At 47.1% G+C, this 19,209-nt stretch overlaps 1 protein-coding gene across 1 annotated transcript; it reads left to right on the top strand.

Annotated features, from left to right (window-relative positions):
- The first annotated feature begins 831 nt into the window (after positions 1-831).
- Positions 832-16,422, top strand: VEZF1 (vascular endothelial zinc finger 1). Its single transcript, XM_050321688.1, has 7 exons — positions 832-1,008; positions 6,312-7,009; positions 7,700-7,763; positions 8,740-8,923; positions 10,339-10,557; positions 12,707-12,751; positions 13,107-16,422. The coding sequence occupies exons 1-7, from the start codon at positions 976-978 to the stop codon at positions 13,532-13,534; spliced, it is 1,671 nt and encodes a 556-aa protein (XP_050177645.1). The 5' UTR covers positions 832-975; the 3' UTR covers positions 13,535-16,422.
- The last annotated feature ends 2,787 nt before the right edge of the window (positions 16,423-19,209 follow it).

Here is a 19,209-nt window from a genome sequence, read left to right as displayed (position 1 = left end):
CTGCGCTGAAGATGCCTCAGATACGGGCGAATCCACTCAGGCGAACACGTGGAGGTGTGCGGGGCAGCGCAGAGGGGAGGGGGCTGCGGTGGCACCGCATCACCCGAACCGCCCGGGGGCTGCAGGGCCGGGGGGACACGGCCCGGCCCGGGGGGGCTGGAGGGGCCCCGGGCCGCGGGACAGTGCCGGGCTCGGCCCTCCTGGAGCCCGGCCAGGCGGGGTGCGAGGCCGGGCCGACCCGGGCGGGCGGCAGCACCCAGGGTGGGCTGAGGACGATCCCGGGGGAGCCGAGGACGATCCCGGGGGAGCCGAAGTGGCAGTGGCGCCGGGCGACCCCCGGGGCGGCCCCGCGCTCACCCCCCCGCCCCCGGCACCGCCGCCCGCCCGCACCCGCGGGCGAAGCCGCCCCCGCCGCCCCCGCGGCTCCTCCCTCCCTTCCTCCCTCCTGCCGGCGCGGCGGGCGGGGGCGGCGGGCGGGGAGGGGAGAAGGGGCGGGCGGGCGGCGCGGCGGCCCCGGGCCGGGCCGGGGCGGGCGGCGCGGCGGCCCCGGACACCTCGGCCGCTCCTCCATCTTCTCTCGCCACAGCTCGGCTTCCCCAGCCCGGGACCGGCCCATTGCCAGCCCCGCGGGGGCGGCCGGCCCGCCGCGCCGCCCCGGCCCCGCCGCCCGCGCCGCCGCCCCGCCGCGCCGCCCCGGGCCCGCCGCCCGCCCCGCGGCGAGGGAGCGGCGGGGGCGGCGCCGCGGCCGCCCGGGCCATCGCCGCCCCGCCGGGGCGCCGCGCCGCCGCCTCCCTCTGGGCCGCAGTGGTGCAGCCCGAGGTTAGCGGAAGCGGCCGCTCGGCGCTGCCATGTTGAGCCGCCGCCGCCGCCGCCGCTTTGTTGTCGGCTCCATGTAGCTGCGGCCCGGGGAGGGAGCGACGGGGACCGCCCGCCGCAGCCGCCGCCGCCGCCGCCCGGGGCCGCGCCGCCCCCGCCATGGAGGCCAACTGGACCGCGTTCCTCTTTCAGGTGAGGCCCCGCGGCGGCGGCGGCGGCGCTGCCCGCGCCCCCTCCCTCCCTCACGGCCGCGGCCCCGCCGGTCCCCGCCGGGCCGGGCTGTCACTCAGCGCGCCCGCCCGGCCCCCGCCCGCCCCCGGCCCGGCCCGGCCCGGCCCGGCCCGCCGGGCAGCGCCTCACGGGCCCCGCGGCTCCGCTTCTCGCTCCTTCCCTCCTGCACTTTCTCCCTCCGCCGCCGCCCCGCAGCGCGCTCCCTTCCCGCTTCCCTCGCAAACCGTGGATTCGCAGTCGTGTTTTATTTTTATTTTTTTTTCCTCCTCCCTCCAAAACATGAAATCGCGCCTTTTTTTTTTTTTTTAAATTTTATTATTTTTTTTTGGTGTTTGTTTTTCTCTTCCACCCCCCCCGCCCAAAGAGAAAAACAACAACAACAACAACAAAAAAAACAACCCCGAGCTTCCACCGGGCTCCAACAAAACCCCGATGGAACAAACGCCGTGTCTGGGAGAATAAATTAATCCCTCTTTAAACAGCCTGACTCAGGGCCGGCTGACGAGGGAGCTTGTTTTCTTTTAAAATAGGACGCGAGCGGGCCGGATTTCTGTAAAAACTGGCGAAATCCTAACGGGAATGGGGAGGAATAGGGACGGTGGAGCGTGCAACCCCTCCCTTTGCCAACTGAGTCACAATTTTCCCCCTTTCTGTCGGCGAAAGACTGACTTAAAAACACCGCTGTTTATGTAATTCCGAAGAAAATCCAGTGTACCAGAAAAAAAAAAAAATCTAAAGAAAAAAAAAATTCCTCGCCTGGCTTTTGTGAGCCTCGCGAGCCCTTTCACGCTGGATTGTTTTCTCCTGCTCTTTTTGAGCTGGAAAACATAAAATGTGCGATTGCAGCAGCAGCAGCGGGGAAAAAAAAAAAAAAAAAAAAAAAAAAAAGCTCAGCACATCACCTTTCTCAAGGTAAAATAATCCTCTTTGCACATTCCCGGTGGCGGCCGCTCGCTTCCTCAGTGTCCTCCTCGGAATTAAACCCAAACCCAACCCGTGACACGAGTTTGAAAACCTGAGTTGAATGAATAAATCCGCCAAGAGCGAGCACCATTCCTTTAGAGAGGAAAAATTCGTCCCTTGCAAGTACCAAGGGATGAGTCACTCGCTCGGGTTCTCTGCCTCCGAAAACACGCCGGGAATGTTCCGGGGAGCCGGTACCGGGAGCTGGGCGCTGGGTTTTCCGCCTTTTCGTGATGGATGCGGGTGATGCCATCGAGTTTGGCTGAGGTCTGGTGAATTATTTCTCACTCTAGTGGGCAGTTGTGATTCGCACGTAGGAAACTTCACGCTAGGAAGTTAATCTCCTTAGTTTAGGGCCATCTCCCTGCTAGCCGGGGCTGCTGTAGTGCCTCGCTGCCTCCCAGCTGAGCGTTTTCCAGGGGAAATTTTTCCTGGGCTGGCAGGACGGTATTGCAGCAGGCTCTGAGAAATGCCAAGTAATGCTTTCAAGTACGTGTCCAGCTCCTCGCTGCTCGTCCGTGTTTTTTTTGAAGGTGCTGAGTTTTGAAATAGTGATGTCACAGGCTGATTTAGGAGTCGCCTTTGCTGCTTTTAATTAAGGAGTCAGCAGTTCACTTTCCCAGCGTGCGACTCGGAAGCGTCTTCATAAAACTGTGACGTGGAAATTTTCCTCTGATTTCCTTTTTTTTTTTTTTTCCCCCCAAGTAATAAAGCTTTCAGACCTCATAATAAATGCTGAATATCGTTTCTGGAGTGATTTTATTAAAATCAACGATTTGGGGTGAGAGCATCCCAGTGCACCCAGCTGCAAGCAGCATTAAGGCACTCCTGATGTGACTTTCTTCTCCTCATTCTCACAGCACAGATCAGCCAAGACCCAGCTAATTAGTTAAAATTACTTTAAAAAGTGGATTTAAAAGCCTCTCCCCCTGTGTCAGTTAAATAACAAATGCAAGTGACTGAATATTCACGCTCATTCTTCCTGGGGGGAGTTTTAAGCCAAGTGTGTGTTCCAGCTAGGACAGGATTCCTGAGGGACAGTTAAATACCCGGGATATAAAGTTGTAATTTTTAGCCAAATGTTTTCGGAGGAGGTTTCGGCGTCGTAATTTTAGTCCTGTAGCGATGGGCTGTGTGACTGTAAATCGCTCCTTCCAAATAAAGTTGTTTGATTGTTTTTAGGTGGCATTTTGATGAATTGTATCCCTTTCTAAAGGAACAATTGTGCTACTGAATAAGCAGTTCTTGTTTGGATCTCCTTAGTCCCCGAAATGCTTATGTTGAAACCCACTTTTAGTATCTGGTCGGGAAGCGAAAGTTGTATCTGTTAATGTGAGGAGGACTCATCCATCAGATGGAGCGTTCAAGATATGACTCATCCTAATTTGTTGCTCTCACATTAAGGCTGGAGCACAAAAATATTTTAGCCTCTGGCATTGGAAGTTCACAATGCCACATCCTACACTCCGGGTCACGGATTGCAGGGGTTTTTGTTTGCTCCCCCCACCCCCAGGGAAGAAGCTAGTGACAGAACGAGGGGATTTTGCACTAGAGCCTGTCCCAGGCCATCAAAATACCCCCAAAATGTTGACTTGATGTTAATTCTGGGTCAAGTAAAACCGTGGTGGGAGCTTGAATAGCAGCACCCGCGAGAGGCGTGCAGCAGGTGCTGCCTTCCCTTCTCCAGCGGGGAGTTAAAAAAAAATGCTGCCTGATCCTTTTTTAAAAGGCTTTAGGGCAGGCAGCCCTTGGAAACTGAGGAACATGGCTTGTGGCACAGGGGCTGCGGGCTAGATGCTGCTAATAACGCCGGCTCTCTGGGAACCAAGATAAGCAGACTTATATAAGCAGCAGCTCCATGGCCTGTAGCCTTATGAATATACATTGTTTTATGTCCACTGTCTCCATCGGATTCGTAGGAATAAGTGCATCATTACCTTGAAGTGCTGACGATTCTTTGAGGCTTAAAAATATCCATAAACTGCCTAAGTTTGAACCTTGTCCAAAGGATTTGGGCTCTCCATTATCCGATCTGCTAGCTCTGCCTTTGAAACTGTATCTCTGGAGCTATCATTAGGTGTTCTGCAGTGTCTTCTGGTGCAGTTTAACCACACTGTTTAATGCTCGTTTAAAGTTGTAAAACATTTCAAAAATTTTTTAAATTAAAATTATATTGAAGTGCTTAACTTGCTCAGTACTGTGCTATTGGTGTGCATCATGCAGACTCTATTTTCATGCAATGCTGGTGTCTCAATGCCCTCTTTAAACCACAGAAAATAAATGGTTGAAAATCCACAATTGACACTGAAGTCAGGGAGAAGTTTAGTGGAGCTGCTGGAGCTTGTGCAGTGCCCTGATTTAGCAGCGTTGCCTCCAGGAGGGTTCTGGATCCAGCTCTTCAGCAGTCGCTCCACAAACCAGCCCCTGGGGCTGTTGTTTGAGGTGGCTGCTGTGGCCAGGCAGGTGTGGTAATATCCAGCCTGCCTGTTGCATCCTGACCTTGGGCACAGGCAGGATGGAAAATGCAGATAGAGATGGACAGGCTGGCCTGGCTCCTAATGATTCCCACAAGTTTTGTCTCCTGTTACTGTCCCAAATCCAGACTTCATCCCGTCAACTGTCTTCCTGTCAGATAGGCTTGGGGTGTTAGGGAGCTCATATTCCTCCCCACATAGGTTAGTGTTGGTATCCACTGGTGGTTTCTATCCAAAGATCACCAGCATCACGCTCCTCTGAAAAGTGAGATTGGAGTGATGAAGGGCTTGTGAGGGGCAGGAGCCATCCTGCAGCCAGGGAGAGGTGCTCTGCGGTGGCCTACTGCGATCCAGAGAGGCAAAGCCTCCAGATCCAACTAGGAAAAAGTCCCAAAGGGAGCTTCTAGAAATACTGGCTTCTCCAAAGGACATGCTGAAATGGATTCCTGTGGGAAGAGCATTAGCCCGAGTGCACTGCCTAGCACTGTCCATCCTCAGCTGATGTAGAAGTAGGCAAGTTCTGGTCACACACCAGCACAGTGTTCTATTCAGCTCTCGCAGCCTCGAGTCATGCTGTTTTGTAAGGGAAGCTGTAGGAAAGGAGTCCTGGAAGGCTGCAATACCGATCTAATGGGAATGCAAGTTTCCCCAAACTCAGCTTCAGGCCTGGCATGCTGTGTTAATAACGAGCCTGATTTAAAACTGGTCTGATGAGACCGAGGCACATCTTGAATACAGATGCGCTTAAACTGGCTTAAGGTGCTGGAGTGATTTATTTTAATGCTCCATTAGGCTGAATTGGTCTGTGTGGTTTCTAAACCACTTTAAAATTGTATCTGCCAGGGTTTTGTCCCAATCTGACTGGATGAGTTTTAATAACAGTGTTTTCTGCCTTAGAATAGCCAAGCATGGTGCAGCACAGCCCGTGGCGGTGCAGGCTGCGGCTCAGCTGAGCGCTGCTGGCCACGGTCCCCCCTCTGCCCCTTCCTTGTAGCTTCTCCCACTGATTCTGTAGTTCAAAGTCAGTTGGTATTGGCTGTTTTCAGGCAGCTTTCAGAGTTTTTTTCCCAACACCCCCCTATGTGTGCTCTCCAGCATCTCTAGATGTCTCCCAGCGCGTATTGATTAGCTTCTCTTCCTAGCACAAAGTAGCTGCTGACGAAGAGAAAAAGGCCGTGTCGCTATTCTTGTTAGTTCCAGACACAGAGAGCACAGTGGTCAGTGGATAAATGCATCAGGAACCTGCTAAATATAGAGATGTGGCTTTAGACAGCTCCCGATTCCAGTTGCTTTGGTTTCAGTGCTGGCACACTGGTATGAACATGCTGTTTAAATAAGACGCCTTATCACATCCTGGCTCTCTGTGGCTGCAGTTCAATTTTCAGTGTGCACTGAGCTCGACTTAAAGGTGGGGCGTTATTTTGCAACTCCTGTCAGTACCTTCGTCAGCTCCAGAGACAGTCCCAAGGTGGCATCTGATACAATCATTAGCAAAATGAGTTATCTGTTATGTAAAGATCAAACGCCGTGTTAGTAAAAGATCTGACAAGCATCTCGTTGTCTTCCATAAAAAGTTGCCCTCCGGAAACTTAATAATTCTTTGGTTGTTGTGCTGTGTCCTACACTTACCACAGGATCTGCACAGTGAATGCATTTACAGTGCGAGCAGCGGTTTATCTTGTCCAAAACCAGAATTATGTAACCTTCCCCTGTTGTTCCTTCCATGGCTTTTAGTCTAGAATGTGCTTTCCTGTCGTTTGTAAATGTTCTCACCGTGTTAAAGCGAGCACCCATCCAGAGAATTTAAGTGTGAATGTTTGGTTTTAGGCACACGAAGCCTCCCATCACCAACAGCAGGCAGCACAGAACAGTTTGTTGCCTCTCCTGAGCTCTGCTGTTGAGCCGCCCGATCAGAAGCCGATTCTGCCCTTACCAATAACGCAGAAACCTCAGCCTGCACCAGAAACATTAAAGGATGCTATTGTTGGGATTAAAAAGGAAAAACCTAAAACCTCCTTTGTGTGCACTTACTGCAGCAAAGCTTTCAGGGACAGCTACCATTTGAGGCGTCACGAGTCCTGCCACACAGGGATAAAGTTAGTGTCACGGCCAAAGAAAACTCCCACCACAATGGTGCCCCTTATCTCGACCATCGCTGGTGACAACAGCCGGAGTTCACTGGTTTCGACTATCGCAGGCATCCTGTCCACTGTCACTACGTCTTCCTCTGCCACCAACCCCAGCAGCAGCGCCGGCGCCACGGCCATGGCAGTGACGCAGACGGTGAAGAAGCCCAGCAAGCCCGTGAAGAAGAACCACGCCTGTGAGATGTGTGGAAAGGCCTTCAGGGATGTCTACCACCTCAACCGGCACAAGCTGTCCCACTCCGACGAGAAACCCTTCGAATGTCCCATTTGCAATCAGCGCTTCAAGAGAAAGGATCGCATGACCTACCACGTGAGGTCTCACGAAGGGGGCATCACGAAACCCTACACCTGTGGCGTTTGTGGAAAAGGCTTCTCGAGGTACCGTGTAGCAAATCCCAGGCGCGCTCCACTGGTGGCTCTTCACGCGCAGGAAGGGCTAAGGGGCTGGGAGAAGCAGGCCTCTGGGAGATTGGTGAGGGGATAGCGAGCCTTGTCTGCCTCCAGGGTGGGGGTCCCCATCGGAGCCAGGTTAACAGTGGCCAAAACAGTCCCTTTTGTAGGAGAGTGGTTGGAAATGGCTTCACAACCTCATCCAGGTCCTGTAGGACATGTCTGTGACGTGGGGGTGGGCACGGAACCCCTCACCAGCCTTTGCCACAGCCTGTGACCGAATGGGCAGGGCAGGGGAAGTGTCACCTGATCCTGTAGCAGGGCTGAGGGCACTGACAGAGCTCTGGGGGGAGCTTGCATTGCTGCTGGCTGTGTTTGTACCTGTGCTTGCAGCAGAGAAAACATCAGCCTTTACAGCTGCTGCGCTCTCCCCTTTACGCAAGGTGTGACCAAATGTACCATTTTGGGGTGTGTAAGGAGAACAGGGTTAATTTTAAGCTGCAGATTGGGTGCCAGGGTAACTGTGAGGAGCTCTGGGTGACAGCTGGTGGTAGGTGAGGGGAAGGTATTTATTCTGGGGCTGCAGGGGGTCATCAGCAGTGCCAGCCCACCAGCTAAGGTGTCCTTACTCTGTGTTTGTAACAGTGCATTTTTCTCCCGTTCCTCTCTTTTTTGCAGGCCTGATCATTTAAGCTGTCACGTTAAACACGTTCACTCAACAGAGAGACCCTTCAAATGCCAAGTAAGGACATGATGATTTATTAAGAACAATACCTTATTTTATTGGTACAATCTCAGGTGAATCTTTCCAGAGCTCCCAGACTTTGCTTTGAAAAGCAAGTTTAGGAGTAAAGCCACATCCACCCGCATAACACAGTGCTGGAGTGCTGGTGGAAGTTTAAAAAGATGCTGTGGCTGCTTTTTTTAGGAAGATTAGAGGCTTTTTGTTTTCTTGGAGAACAGCGTAGTCGCTCTATTTTACCATATGCTTAACTTAGTAGTAGGGTTGTAACAGCATCCTCAGCTCAGTGCTGATTTGTGGAGTAATGTGTGCAGTGTGTTTCTCAGCATGTTTAAATCAAATGTCTCTCAGTACATCTATTTAAAATGGATGGGAATGGTTGATTCTGGATCCGTTATTTTGCTGGAAGGGGAAGGCAAGTTGTCGTAAGTTGATGACTGAGTGTAGGAGAAATAATTAAATTGCCCTTGAACAATTAACTGTTTTGCTTGGAATATCCATGCTTATTCCAACCTCTGTTTTACTGACTCATCTTATTAAATAAAAGGCTTGGGTAAAAAGAATAGCATTAGGAAGAGGTTTTATTTCCTTGTTCTGGATGGGAACAGACGTAATTGAGCAATTCAAGAGATCAAGTTCATATTTGTACTGTAAAATTATATCAAAAAACAACTTTGCCTGCTCCAGGCTTTTTTATAAGCTCCCTCTTGCTTTGGAGGTTCAGGCAACCTGCTATTTTAAGAAAGTTCAAGTAGTATGATTTTTGTCCTGATTGTCTCAGAAACGAATACCACTCTCAGTCTCTGTTTAGTAGTTTGATTTTGGTTTCTCTATAAATACAGGGTAAAACTTCATGTTGTCAATACATGTAGGGTACTGTTAGGACCTGCAAGGTAAAAAGGGCTCTCAGTGGGCCTGAGCTGCTCCTGTAATGCTGCTGTCTGCACCTCAAGTGTAACTGTTGTCCTCCATCTAGACGTGCACTGCTGCCTTTGCCACCAAAGACAGACTGCGGACACACATGGTGCGCCATGAAGGAAAGGTATCGTGTAATATCTGTGGTAAACTTCTGAGTGCAGCATATATCACCAGCCACTTAAAGACACACGGGCAGAGCCAAAGTATCAACTGTAATACCTGTAAACAAGGCATCAATAAAAGTAGGTGAACGTTTTACAAACATTTCTAATAACGGTGTGTGTGCGAAGGGAATTGCCTTTGATGACGTTAAAATGCAACAACCCATCAGCCTGGGTGGTCACACCTCTTAAAAGTAGATATTTAATGACAGAAACTGCTTCAGCTCAAGAATTGGCATGTGTGGAACTGGTTTGCTGCTACACTGTGCTCTTATCCCTTAGGAATGCCCTGCAGTTTGTGAGAGTGACCAGGTTTTCTCACCTTGTGATTACAGTGCTTCCTGAACTATGCAGGCCTGGAAGTCCAGCAGATAGTTTGGAGATTTTAGGCTATTTAAGAACTGCTAAGATCTGCCAGGTTTCAGGTTTAAAGCATCACCTAAAGCTCATCAAAATCAGGAGAAAGATTTCTCTGCGTTCCCTGAGCTTTGACCCTGAGGCTTAATGTTTCCTCCCTCTGGCAGTAGCTGACAAGAAGAGGATTTAAATCCAGCCCTGATGTGTTTTGGGCATTAATGGCATCTGACTGGTGTTGTGCAGGAGGTCAGATGAGATGTTTGTAATAGTTCCTTCTGGTCTTAACCTCTGTGGAGGTGCTGCAGCCTGGACCTGGGAGTGCTCAGCAAACAAACGAAGACTTGACTTTCAAATACCTGTAACTTAAGTTAACCCACAGGGTTAGTAATATAAAATGGGGTTTCAGGGGAATCAAGAGGAAGATGTAAGGAATGTCTTCAGAAACTTTGTCCTTAAAGCCTCTTAGACTATATTAATTTACAACATCTTTACTGTTACTCCTGGATAATTTGAAGGTGCTGGGAATATCTGAAATGCCTGATTGTTGAGCTTAGTAGGAAATTTGGATGTGAAGTATTTTTTAAGGTATAGGGTTACAGCTCTGGCTTCCCAAGCCAGTTTGGTGGTGCTAAGCCAGTTCACATGAGGCATTTAGAGCAGTTGTTAGAGGTGGAAATGATGAGCTGTACTGTGGCCAGGGAGTAGTGACAGGCTGTTCTGTGATGTAAAGGTAAACTGAAAGTTTTAAGTCATACTTGTAATATAAATTGAAAAGGTTTTTTTTTTTTTTTTTAAGCTGGAGCTGAGGTTTAGAAAAAATGGAATCAGCTTGAGTTCTAGAGGCTCACTAGAGTCTTTAATTTCCTTCTTCCTAAACACAAACTAAATAATCAGAAAGGAAATCCATTTTCAGCAGTTAAAGCAGATGTTCTTGACTTACATTCTGGTTTTTAGCTCTTGGAAAAGTAGTTTTATATAAAGCACAGAATTAATTATATGTTTTTAAACACCTCTGTGATTTTTTGCTCTTGGAATCCTGTGAGATTCCACACGCTCTTTATGGAAGTTGCCTTTGTGATCTCAGCAGAAAACAGAGTAACTTTTCAAGGTGAATTTGTGTTCTTACTTAATTGGCATAGCATGCATGAGTGAAGAGACCAGCAACCAGAAACAGCAACAGCAGCAGCAACAACAGCAACAACAACAACAGCAGCAGCAGCAGCAGCAGCAACAACAACAGCAACAACAACAGCAGCAGCAGCAACAGCAGCAGCAGCAGCAACACGTAACAAGTTGGCCTGGAAAGCAGGTAGAGACCCTGAGATTGTGGGAAGAGGCCGTCAAAGCGAGGAAGAAAGGTAAACCAGACCAATGTTGACGGGTTTAGGTGTGTGAGGCAGTGCAGTGTGCAGGTCTGCAGGCAGTTCAAGGTGTCAGGAAGGGTGTCTGACAGGACAGTTTCATTCTCAGCAGAAGTCCCAGCTAAGAACCAGCAGGAGGAAACAGGCCCAGGATTAGGCTGTGTTAAAGAACTCTTTGCTTGCTCCCTCTGGTCTCTGTGTCCACAGCAGCCATCAGTTACAAAGGGAGGCTGTGTCTGCTCCAGGGAAGGAGTGTGGGCTTTGACTTGCCTGTGGCTTTGAGCTGTGTTTGTGCATATTTACCCTTGTTCACTTGTGTGTGTGTATATATATGTATATATATGTGTATATATACACACCCCCCTCTTGTCTTTGCATCCCCAGTTTGTGTGTGTGTGCTTTCTGTTTCTTTTCATCTTTTCTCTCCCAATTTATTCTATCTATTTTATCATCGTGTAACTCTCCTGGCCTTTTTCTAGACCTCAGAGAGCTTACTCTTCTCTCTCTGTTGCTTTTTTTTCATTACAAAATGAACTAATCAGTGATCCTGTTTTTCATTAGTGCTGGACCACAGCTTACCTTACCTGTGCTGCCACAATCAAAGAGGAATTGCTTCCTGTTGTTGGTCACTGTGTCAGTTTGTAAAGAACAAATTGCTTCGGTTCAGTGTTTTTAGGATATAGTAGTTTAAACTCTCCCATTACAGCTGCTTATTTGTTTCACAACAGTTTGATTTCTAATGCCTGTCATGTGACTCTTGTGGATTACATGTTTTAGAAGCTCTTAGTGACCACTTATTGTTTTTCACTGGCTGTTTTTAGAATGTTTTTGACTCACCTTATTTTTTTTTCTTTTCTCCTAACCTTCCTTTCAGTTTCTTCAGTCTGTTCTTCTTTTCTAGGTCTTGTTTGTGTTTTAGGCTGCTCGCTCCTTTTGCCTTGTTATGCCAGTAATTGAATTCTAGACAGTGTAGAAACAGCTTATTCATGTTAACATGTACTGATAACAGAAACATAAATATCAGCAGGCCACTAAAGAGATAAAGCAAATGGGTGTTGGATTTAGAAAATCTCTTGAGAATTATTTTCCTGCTTGTTTCTTCCTATGTCTTGTTCCTTTATGCCTTCCTTTCTTACTGAGATTATTGAATATGCTTTAACAGAAGTGGTTTGGGGCAGGATGGGGGGTGAGGGAGGTGGTTGGGTAGGAGTGGTGTCAGACTGGTGCTGTTAGCTTTGTTTAACTGGGGAAGGGGCACGGGTGGGATGTGTCTTTGGGTGTGACTGTGCTTGAAGGTGAAGTTAGACCAGTCAGTGCCATGCCTGAGCTGCTCTTTCCTTGCTGGTTCTCCTGTGCTAGTGCCACTTGTTGTGGTGGCTTTGCAAGACTAGATGGGATTTTTTTTTTAGTCTAATACAATTTATTTTCACAATTTTTATTTTATTTTTTTTTACTCTTTCCCTTCCTTTCCACCCCTCCTAGCTATGGACTTTGAAGAACCAACAGTAACCCTTGAGTGGGGCTAATGTTGCTTTCAAAGTTACATTTGTATTGCCCGAGTGGCAAAGCGGACTCTTTGCTCCTGGTTTACCTCTGACACGTGGGTGTAACTGAGCTTGGGGTCCTGCCCTACAAATGTGGAATAAGACACGACTTAGCCATGCCGTAACGCTGATGTAGAACACGATTTCCCCGGGTTTCTTTAGCAGTCAGCCCTCCCCTTTCCCCTCCTCCTGTTTTTGGAGCCTCCTGGTGTGGGTAGCCGGCAGGTGGTGCTGATGGATGTGTAGAGAGCCCTCCGTCCCCCCTGGCCCCCCTCGCCAGCCCCGCTCCCCAGTGCCCGGCCCTGCTCCCCAGCCCCTGCCCGCTGCCCTCCTGGCTCTCCCCTGCTCGGCACTTCATTCCTGCTTGCTGCTAAACCACCCAAAAAGCCCCCAGAACAAATGTGGGGTGGAGCTGTGGCTCATGTGGAAGCTGAGGAGCTGAAGGGGGTTGAAGGATGTACTGCTGGGGTAGGCTTGGAGTAGAGGTAACTGTGAGCAGTGGAGCAATTAAGTAGCAGTAATTAAGACTGAAATAAGCAGGTAAATACTGAAACGAGCTTTGCTTATCAGTCCCTAATAATGACTTTTTAAAACCTTCACAGAATGTCAGTTCACCTTTGAGAAGGCTATAGAGTACGTACCATTCGGTATGTACACTCTCTCCTCTATTTCTAATGTTCCTCTTGGGAGAATTTTTTGATTGTACGGTACTGTTTTTATGAACGTGGAAACCCTCTTGCTAAGACAACCTCCCTTGAATTCTCAGGAAAAAAAAAAAATTGAATTGAAATGACCTGCATGAGAGTTTGTATTTCCTGTAGGCTATAGAATGTTAACAGTTTTAACTTACTAATAATTCCTAAAGAAAATTATTCCGGAATTTGTACTTGTTCTTGTTTGGTTTTTGGGTTTTTTTGTTTTGTTTTGTTTTGTTTAAATCTTGTCCATGGGTTTTTTTTATGTGTTAAAAACTTTTTTGTCTTTTTTATGTCTCATTTTTAGAAGCTGCTAACTTGTGCCAAACCTCCACTGCTGCTACTACGCCTGTGACTCTTACTACTCCATTCAATATAACGTCCTCTGTGGCTTCTGGGACTATCACAAACCCAGTCACAGTGGCAGCTGCAATGAGCATGAGAAGTCCAGTAAATGTATCAAGTGCAGTTAATATATCCAGTCCGATGAACTTAGGGCATCCTGTAACTATAACCAGTCCTCTGTCCATGACCTCGCCCCTCACGCTCACCACCCCGGTGAACCTGCCCACGCCGGTCACGGCTCCAGTGAACATAGCGCACCCCGTCACCATCACGTCCCCCATGAACCTGCCCACGCCCATGACGCTGGCTGGTCCCCTCAACATAGCCATGAGACCAGTGGAGAGCATGCCTTTCCTGCCCCAGGCCTTGCCCACCTCTCCTCCCTGGTAAACAAGTTCTAAACAGTATTAAAAAGGATTAAAATGGAATCCTTACCAGCAGTTCTTTTTTGGGTTTTGTTTGGTTGGGTTTTTTTTTGTTTGTTTTTCTTTTTTTTATTTTGGTTCTTGTTTTGTTTTGTTCTGTTGGGTTTTTTGTTTTGTTTTGTTTTAGTTCATAATAAATTCAGAGTAAGACACTGGGGCAACACCATCAGAGACCACAGTAGCATCTTCCCCTTGATTTGGCTCACATGGTTCAGGCTTGAGTTTCACTGGAGCACTTCATTTAAAGTAAGTTTTACCTTGTAGCTGACTGATGCTGAATTAGAGCAGATACTTATTTGCCAGAGTTTTTAAAAGAAAAAAAAAAAGAAAAAAAACACAACAAAAAAAAAGGTAATTAAAAAAAGTTTTATGTTTTATCCCCTCAAATTATAACTTAGAAAATTATTTTAATCTAAACACTAGCAAAGACCCCTCTGTATCTGTGACAGGGTGGATGGCTCACTTTAACCTGCCAGGCAAGTCCACTGTTTCTGAGCTAGTGTAGAACCTTTGTCTGTGTTGATGTTGTTTTTTTTTTTTAATGAGTAAATGCATTACAATGTTGTCATTTAAAAAAAAAATGCATTTTTGGAGAAAATATGCATTTTACCTTTGGGAATATGATAATTTCAGGCAGCATTCCCTATGGGAAAGGTGATACCAGCTCTGATATGCAAAGCATATGATAACTTATCATTCTAACTTCAACATATAATAGGGATTGTGACCTGATATTTGGAGATGTAAATATTACCCAACATATTACCCTAAGGGAATAGAGCATTGTAGTCAACATTTTTTTTAAAAAAACTGTTATTGTTTGGTGAGAAACAGCCATGGCTGACAGAAGAGGAGTCGAAATGTATGTAAACATGGTCTCTGAACAGTCAGACCCCCATGGGACTCTTATCTAGGAGCAAAAGGAGTGCTTGGAAACTTAAGAAATATTGCTTTAAGCTGGAAGATTCTGGAGGCCCTGGGTGTGATTTTTATGCCCTCTGCCTCCCAATCAGAGCCTGCTGGTGTTCCAGCAGGGGACAGACGTGTTAGTTGTTCACTAGAAGTTTTGTCTTATATTAAATTGTATACAGTTTTTATTCTAACCACTAACTAGGTAGGATGCCCCTCCAGGACAAGCAGAGAGCGTCTTTTAATTTCTCCCCTATTTCTTAATCAAGTGTTGTGCAAATCTGTTCAACTTTGTAAATATTTGCAAACATCATCATTTTTACGTTATTCTTCTATTGTGTTAACACATTTCTATCAATTTGTGGGAGTTCTGGGGTGCTGAGCTGTCCAGCCCAGAACTGCTCCATAAATGGTCACACATGTTTAAGCTACATGTGCTTTTTTTTTTTTTTCTTAACCTGTTTATCTGTACATAAAGTAGAAAGCAAAAATCTAGGGAAACAGATATACTTTTTAGACTATCATGTCACATATTCACATTTTTAAAACTTTGTTTAAAAAAAAAAAACAAACCACCCTAAACCCAAGACTCTACATTAAATAAAAAAAAAATTTAAAAAAGAAAAAAAAAAGGAAAAAAAAATTACAGTTGAGATGTTTTTATCTTAATGAAGTTGAGAGCTCTGGAGATTAGCGTGTGCATTTTCACAGAGTCATAGCAGGACTGACCAGTCACACTGGACTGCTTCCGTTCCTCCCCGGCCGTGTCCGTGCGAGCAGTGATTGCCAGGCTGCTGGCTCAGGTGACAGGTATCTGTATCCTTACGTGAAACTGTTCTAGGGGCTTGGACTACATAGTAAAACAAAAACAAACAAAAAAAAATAATAGAGCTTAGTGTAAAATAATTTTATAAATGATCTTTTGTACTTTAGGACATCAAATTGTACAACTTTTGTATATATAAAAGCTTAGGAACTTTCTGTTTAGCAGAAAGGAAACACATTCCTACACTTTTAATGTATATGTTTGTTATAATGTCCATGTAAACATATGCCCTATGTTTGTGCCTTTTAATTAGTTTGTCTCAATAAACAAAAATGTAGAGAAGAATATGTAGCTATGACTTTGTTACCACTGTTCTTACTCCAGCTGTGTAGAGGTCTGTGTTTTTGCACTGTGTGGAGCTCGGCGTGCGGGGAGCGGCACGGCCGGCCCGCGGCCCCAGGCGCATGCACCCCACCCTCCCTCCCCACAGCCCCCCTGCATGTTGGCACCTGTAGATTGCGAGCCATCTCTGGGACCCGTGGCCACGGCACCACCTGGCACCGGTTTTCCAAAGTAGGTGTAGCCTTCCGGGTCTGGGTAACCACAGAGATGACCCTTAGGTGAAGTTTGGGTGTCCCTGAGCTTAAAAAAAAAGAAAAAAAAAAAAAGGAAAAAACCCAACAAAAGCATTAAAAGCCAATATGAAAATGTGTACTAGAAGTGGTTATCTATGAATTACTTACAATAAACAGGTGTGAGACTTAATTGTATGTTGTCAATTACTGCAGTATTGACAGTGGGTCCCTCGTACAGCCTGGCTGCTGTTATTTTTATCCCAGCAGTGTAGCAGTAGAATAAACACATTAAATACCGGCAAGGAAATTTTTCACTGTGACAGAGGCTTCCCAAACCACTAACCATGGTGCTCTTAGCGTGGCGTAGGAAAAGGGCTGTTTCCTTTTTATTTTATGTTGGTTCTGCTCGACTGTACCTGGTTTATGTCCACAAAGCTGCATTAGCTAATTGTCGACCTGTTTCATTTGTACTTGGGTAAACATTTGCTTTGTGCCGTGTATTAATGGGTCCGAGGTGTCCTCAGCTGTCTCAGTGCGGACATTGACTGCGCTCTGTAATGCCGTCGTACCAAATACATTAAGCTGTTTTTCTGACAAACAAAAGCTACCTGGTCAAGTAGTTTATCCGACGTGCACGCTCCCCGCTAATCCATGTCCGTCCCCGTGCGGCGAGGCCGGAGCTGTCACACCCGGTGATCCGTGTGGCACCTCGCGTTTAAGGCTCTAAGAAAATGGTGGATGTGAAGAACAGATGCTCCTGTTACACCGAGTTAGTTTCTATGCAGCTGATGTGCTTAGCCTAGTTTATTTCATGGAAACTTTTAAGCTGGATCGAGTCCAACATCCAGGGAAGCCTATTGCTGCCGTTGGTCCGAGTGGGGTTTATATCGAGCCCATTCAGGTCTCCGATTGCAAGGACTTCAATAGGGGGTTTATTTTTTTTCCTTCTGAAGTTTCCGTAAGCATTCAGCGTGAGGTGAATGGCTTAGCACCGACCGAGAGTTTTAAAGTTGAATTTTGCCTTGGATTTGTGCCGTGGAAAGTCAGAGCAGTCAGATGAACGGCACAGAGAGGCGTCCTCTGCGCAAGGAGAGCCGCGGGTGCCGGCTCTGGAAGCGGCCACAGGGACGTAAGTATTCCAGCCCAGCCACCCACACTGCCAGGAGTGGTGTCAATGGTATAAATGGGCAGTTTCTCTCTTTTTATTTGGAACACCTCACCACTTCCAGAGGGTGTTTGGGGTGAGGAGAAAACCGGGATTCCGCCTTTTATTAAAGAGTTACACCTGAGTGCTGTGAATTGGGAAGATTCTGTTCAGTCAGGATGAATCAGAGAGAAACACATTTTATTCTCAGCATAAGAGTTTAATTCTCTTTGCCCTTGTTCACAAATAAAACATTTCCCCCCCCCCCTTAAAACAACTTTTTCTTTTAGAGAGGCAGAAGAAAGAAGTATTTAATGTGTTTGCATTTGTCCACGAGAGGTTTAAAGAAAACCACCCAGACCCCAGTAAGCTGTTGAGCTGCAGCAATCCCAGGTTACATAAAGGGGCCGGGGCTGCTGAGGATTAGCCGGGGCATTCTGGGTGCTGATAAGCCTCCAAGTTCTGCTTGCTCTTCCCTCACTTTTATTTTAGAAACAGCCACTCAGAGCTGTATCCTGAAAACCACCTGGGGTTCATTTTCAAGGCTGTCGGGGTTAGATTCCCACCAAAGACGGAAAACTGGGATTTGAGGAACGCTCAGGTTTTTGAAGCATCCAGCGCTGTGGTGTTTTTTATCTCAGGGTCCCCGTGTGGGAGCTGAGTTGTTGAGAAGTGAACAACAGTTTCTCAGTGCTGGGCCCTTCGGAAAACTCCTGCCCTGCTCATTGGTGGCTGAGTTTATCCATCTCAAAAATAGATTAACAGTATTTTCAAAAGGCAGCTATTAAAAGCACTTCAAGTTTTTAAATGCCGTTGAGGTCTCAGTGCTTAAGTGGACCTTTTAACCCATGCTTTTTAGGAGAAAAAGTGTAAAAATAAATCTCTTCTAATTGTCAGAGAATAAAACAAATTAAACCTCATCCCCTTCTAAGCATTTGTTTAATTCAGCATGTTTATACTTCTTATCTTTGGATTGTTCGCTCACGGCTCCCAGAGCAGCAGCCGAGGGATGACAGAGGAACTACGTGCTAATTTTTATGTCAAAAATAGCTTTCACCTTTAAAGGCACATGGCTCACTGGCTGTTTGCTAATTACAAAAAGAATGCCAGAACTTCTCCTGCGAATCCATTTTACAGCTGTGTTCAGATTGGACTGGCAGCCCCTGGTTAAAATTGAGTGCTGAGGTCTTGACCTAGAAACAACCCTTTTTTGGTGTTGGTTTGGAAAGAGTATTTCAGTGCTGAGAGGAGCTGAGCCAGGCTGTCCAGCCAGCTCCCTCCTCAGCTGGCGACCGCCGCAGCGTCACATCATTCTGTCAGACGCTGCATCTCCCTGAAGCCCAAAGCAGGACCACTGGGCAAGCCAGGCTTGTGATTCTTAAAAGTATTACATTTTTTTGTTGTTGTTCTTCAGGTTTCTGGGCTATTCTGAATGAACCTGGTCTAGTGGAAGGTGTCCCTGCTCTTGGTGTGGGGTTTGGAATGAGGTGAGCTTTGAGGTCCCATCCAACCCAGACCATTGTGTGGCTCTATGATTTTTAAAAGTCCTGGGTTTTCCTTTAAGCATCAGTGCTTTTCAAAATCACACCTTTGGCATCTGCAATCACTGCTTGTGTCAGAGCACAGACCTCTGCTTTCCTCCAGAGCTTTTACAACCCCTGCCTCCCAACCAACCCATTTAATAAAAAAAGGGACATTTTACAAATGTGTGGAACCTTTTGTTGTCCAGAGAAGTCAGAAATATTGCATTCACTTTTTCACTTAGTTGTTCTCACCAGCTGTCAAGACAAAACCGTTCATGTTCTGTGTTTCCCGTGCAAGGCTTGTTTTTCAGGGAATTACCAATTTTGTTGGAACTGGCTGAATTACCTTCACTATTTTAATTCTTCATAGTTGTGCATTTCTATTCCCATTTCTTTTTACTTCCTAGTGTCATTAGCAGCTAAGACCCATATCAAAGGGACATAAAACCGCCTGTTTTCCCGAAACAAGCCTGGATTAGGAAGAGATTGCAGCCACCAAAGCTCGCTGCAAGGCGCTGTGCCTCGGAAGAGTCTGGTCTGCGTTAACTTGGGGGACAGAATGTTGTGGCACATGTTCCGTACGCACTGAAAGCCAAAGGTGTGCCTCCAGTGTGTTCCCTGCCAGAGCCATCCAGATCTTGACCCTGGACCGCTCAGCTCCCAGACGCGGATGAAACAACTGAGTGGGAAAAACCTCAGCGTGGAGAGCTGTCCTGTCAGAGC

Source organism: Myiozetetes cayanensis, unplaced genomic scaffold (assembly GCF_022539395.1).
Source record: "Myiozetetes cayanensis isolate MyiCay16 unplaced genomic scaffold, myiCay2020 scf27, whole genome shotgun sequence".
NCBI lineage: Eukaryota > Metazoa > Chordata > Aves > Passeriformes > Tyrannidae > Myiozetetes > Myiozetetes cayanensis.
Note: the sequence above shows the minus strand (reverse complement) of the source record. Positions and strands in the feature narration are given on the sequence as shown.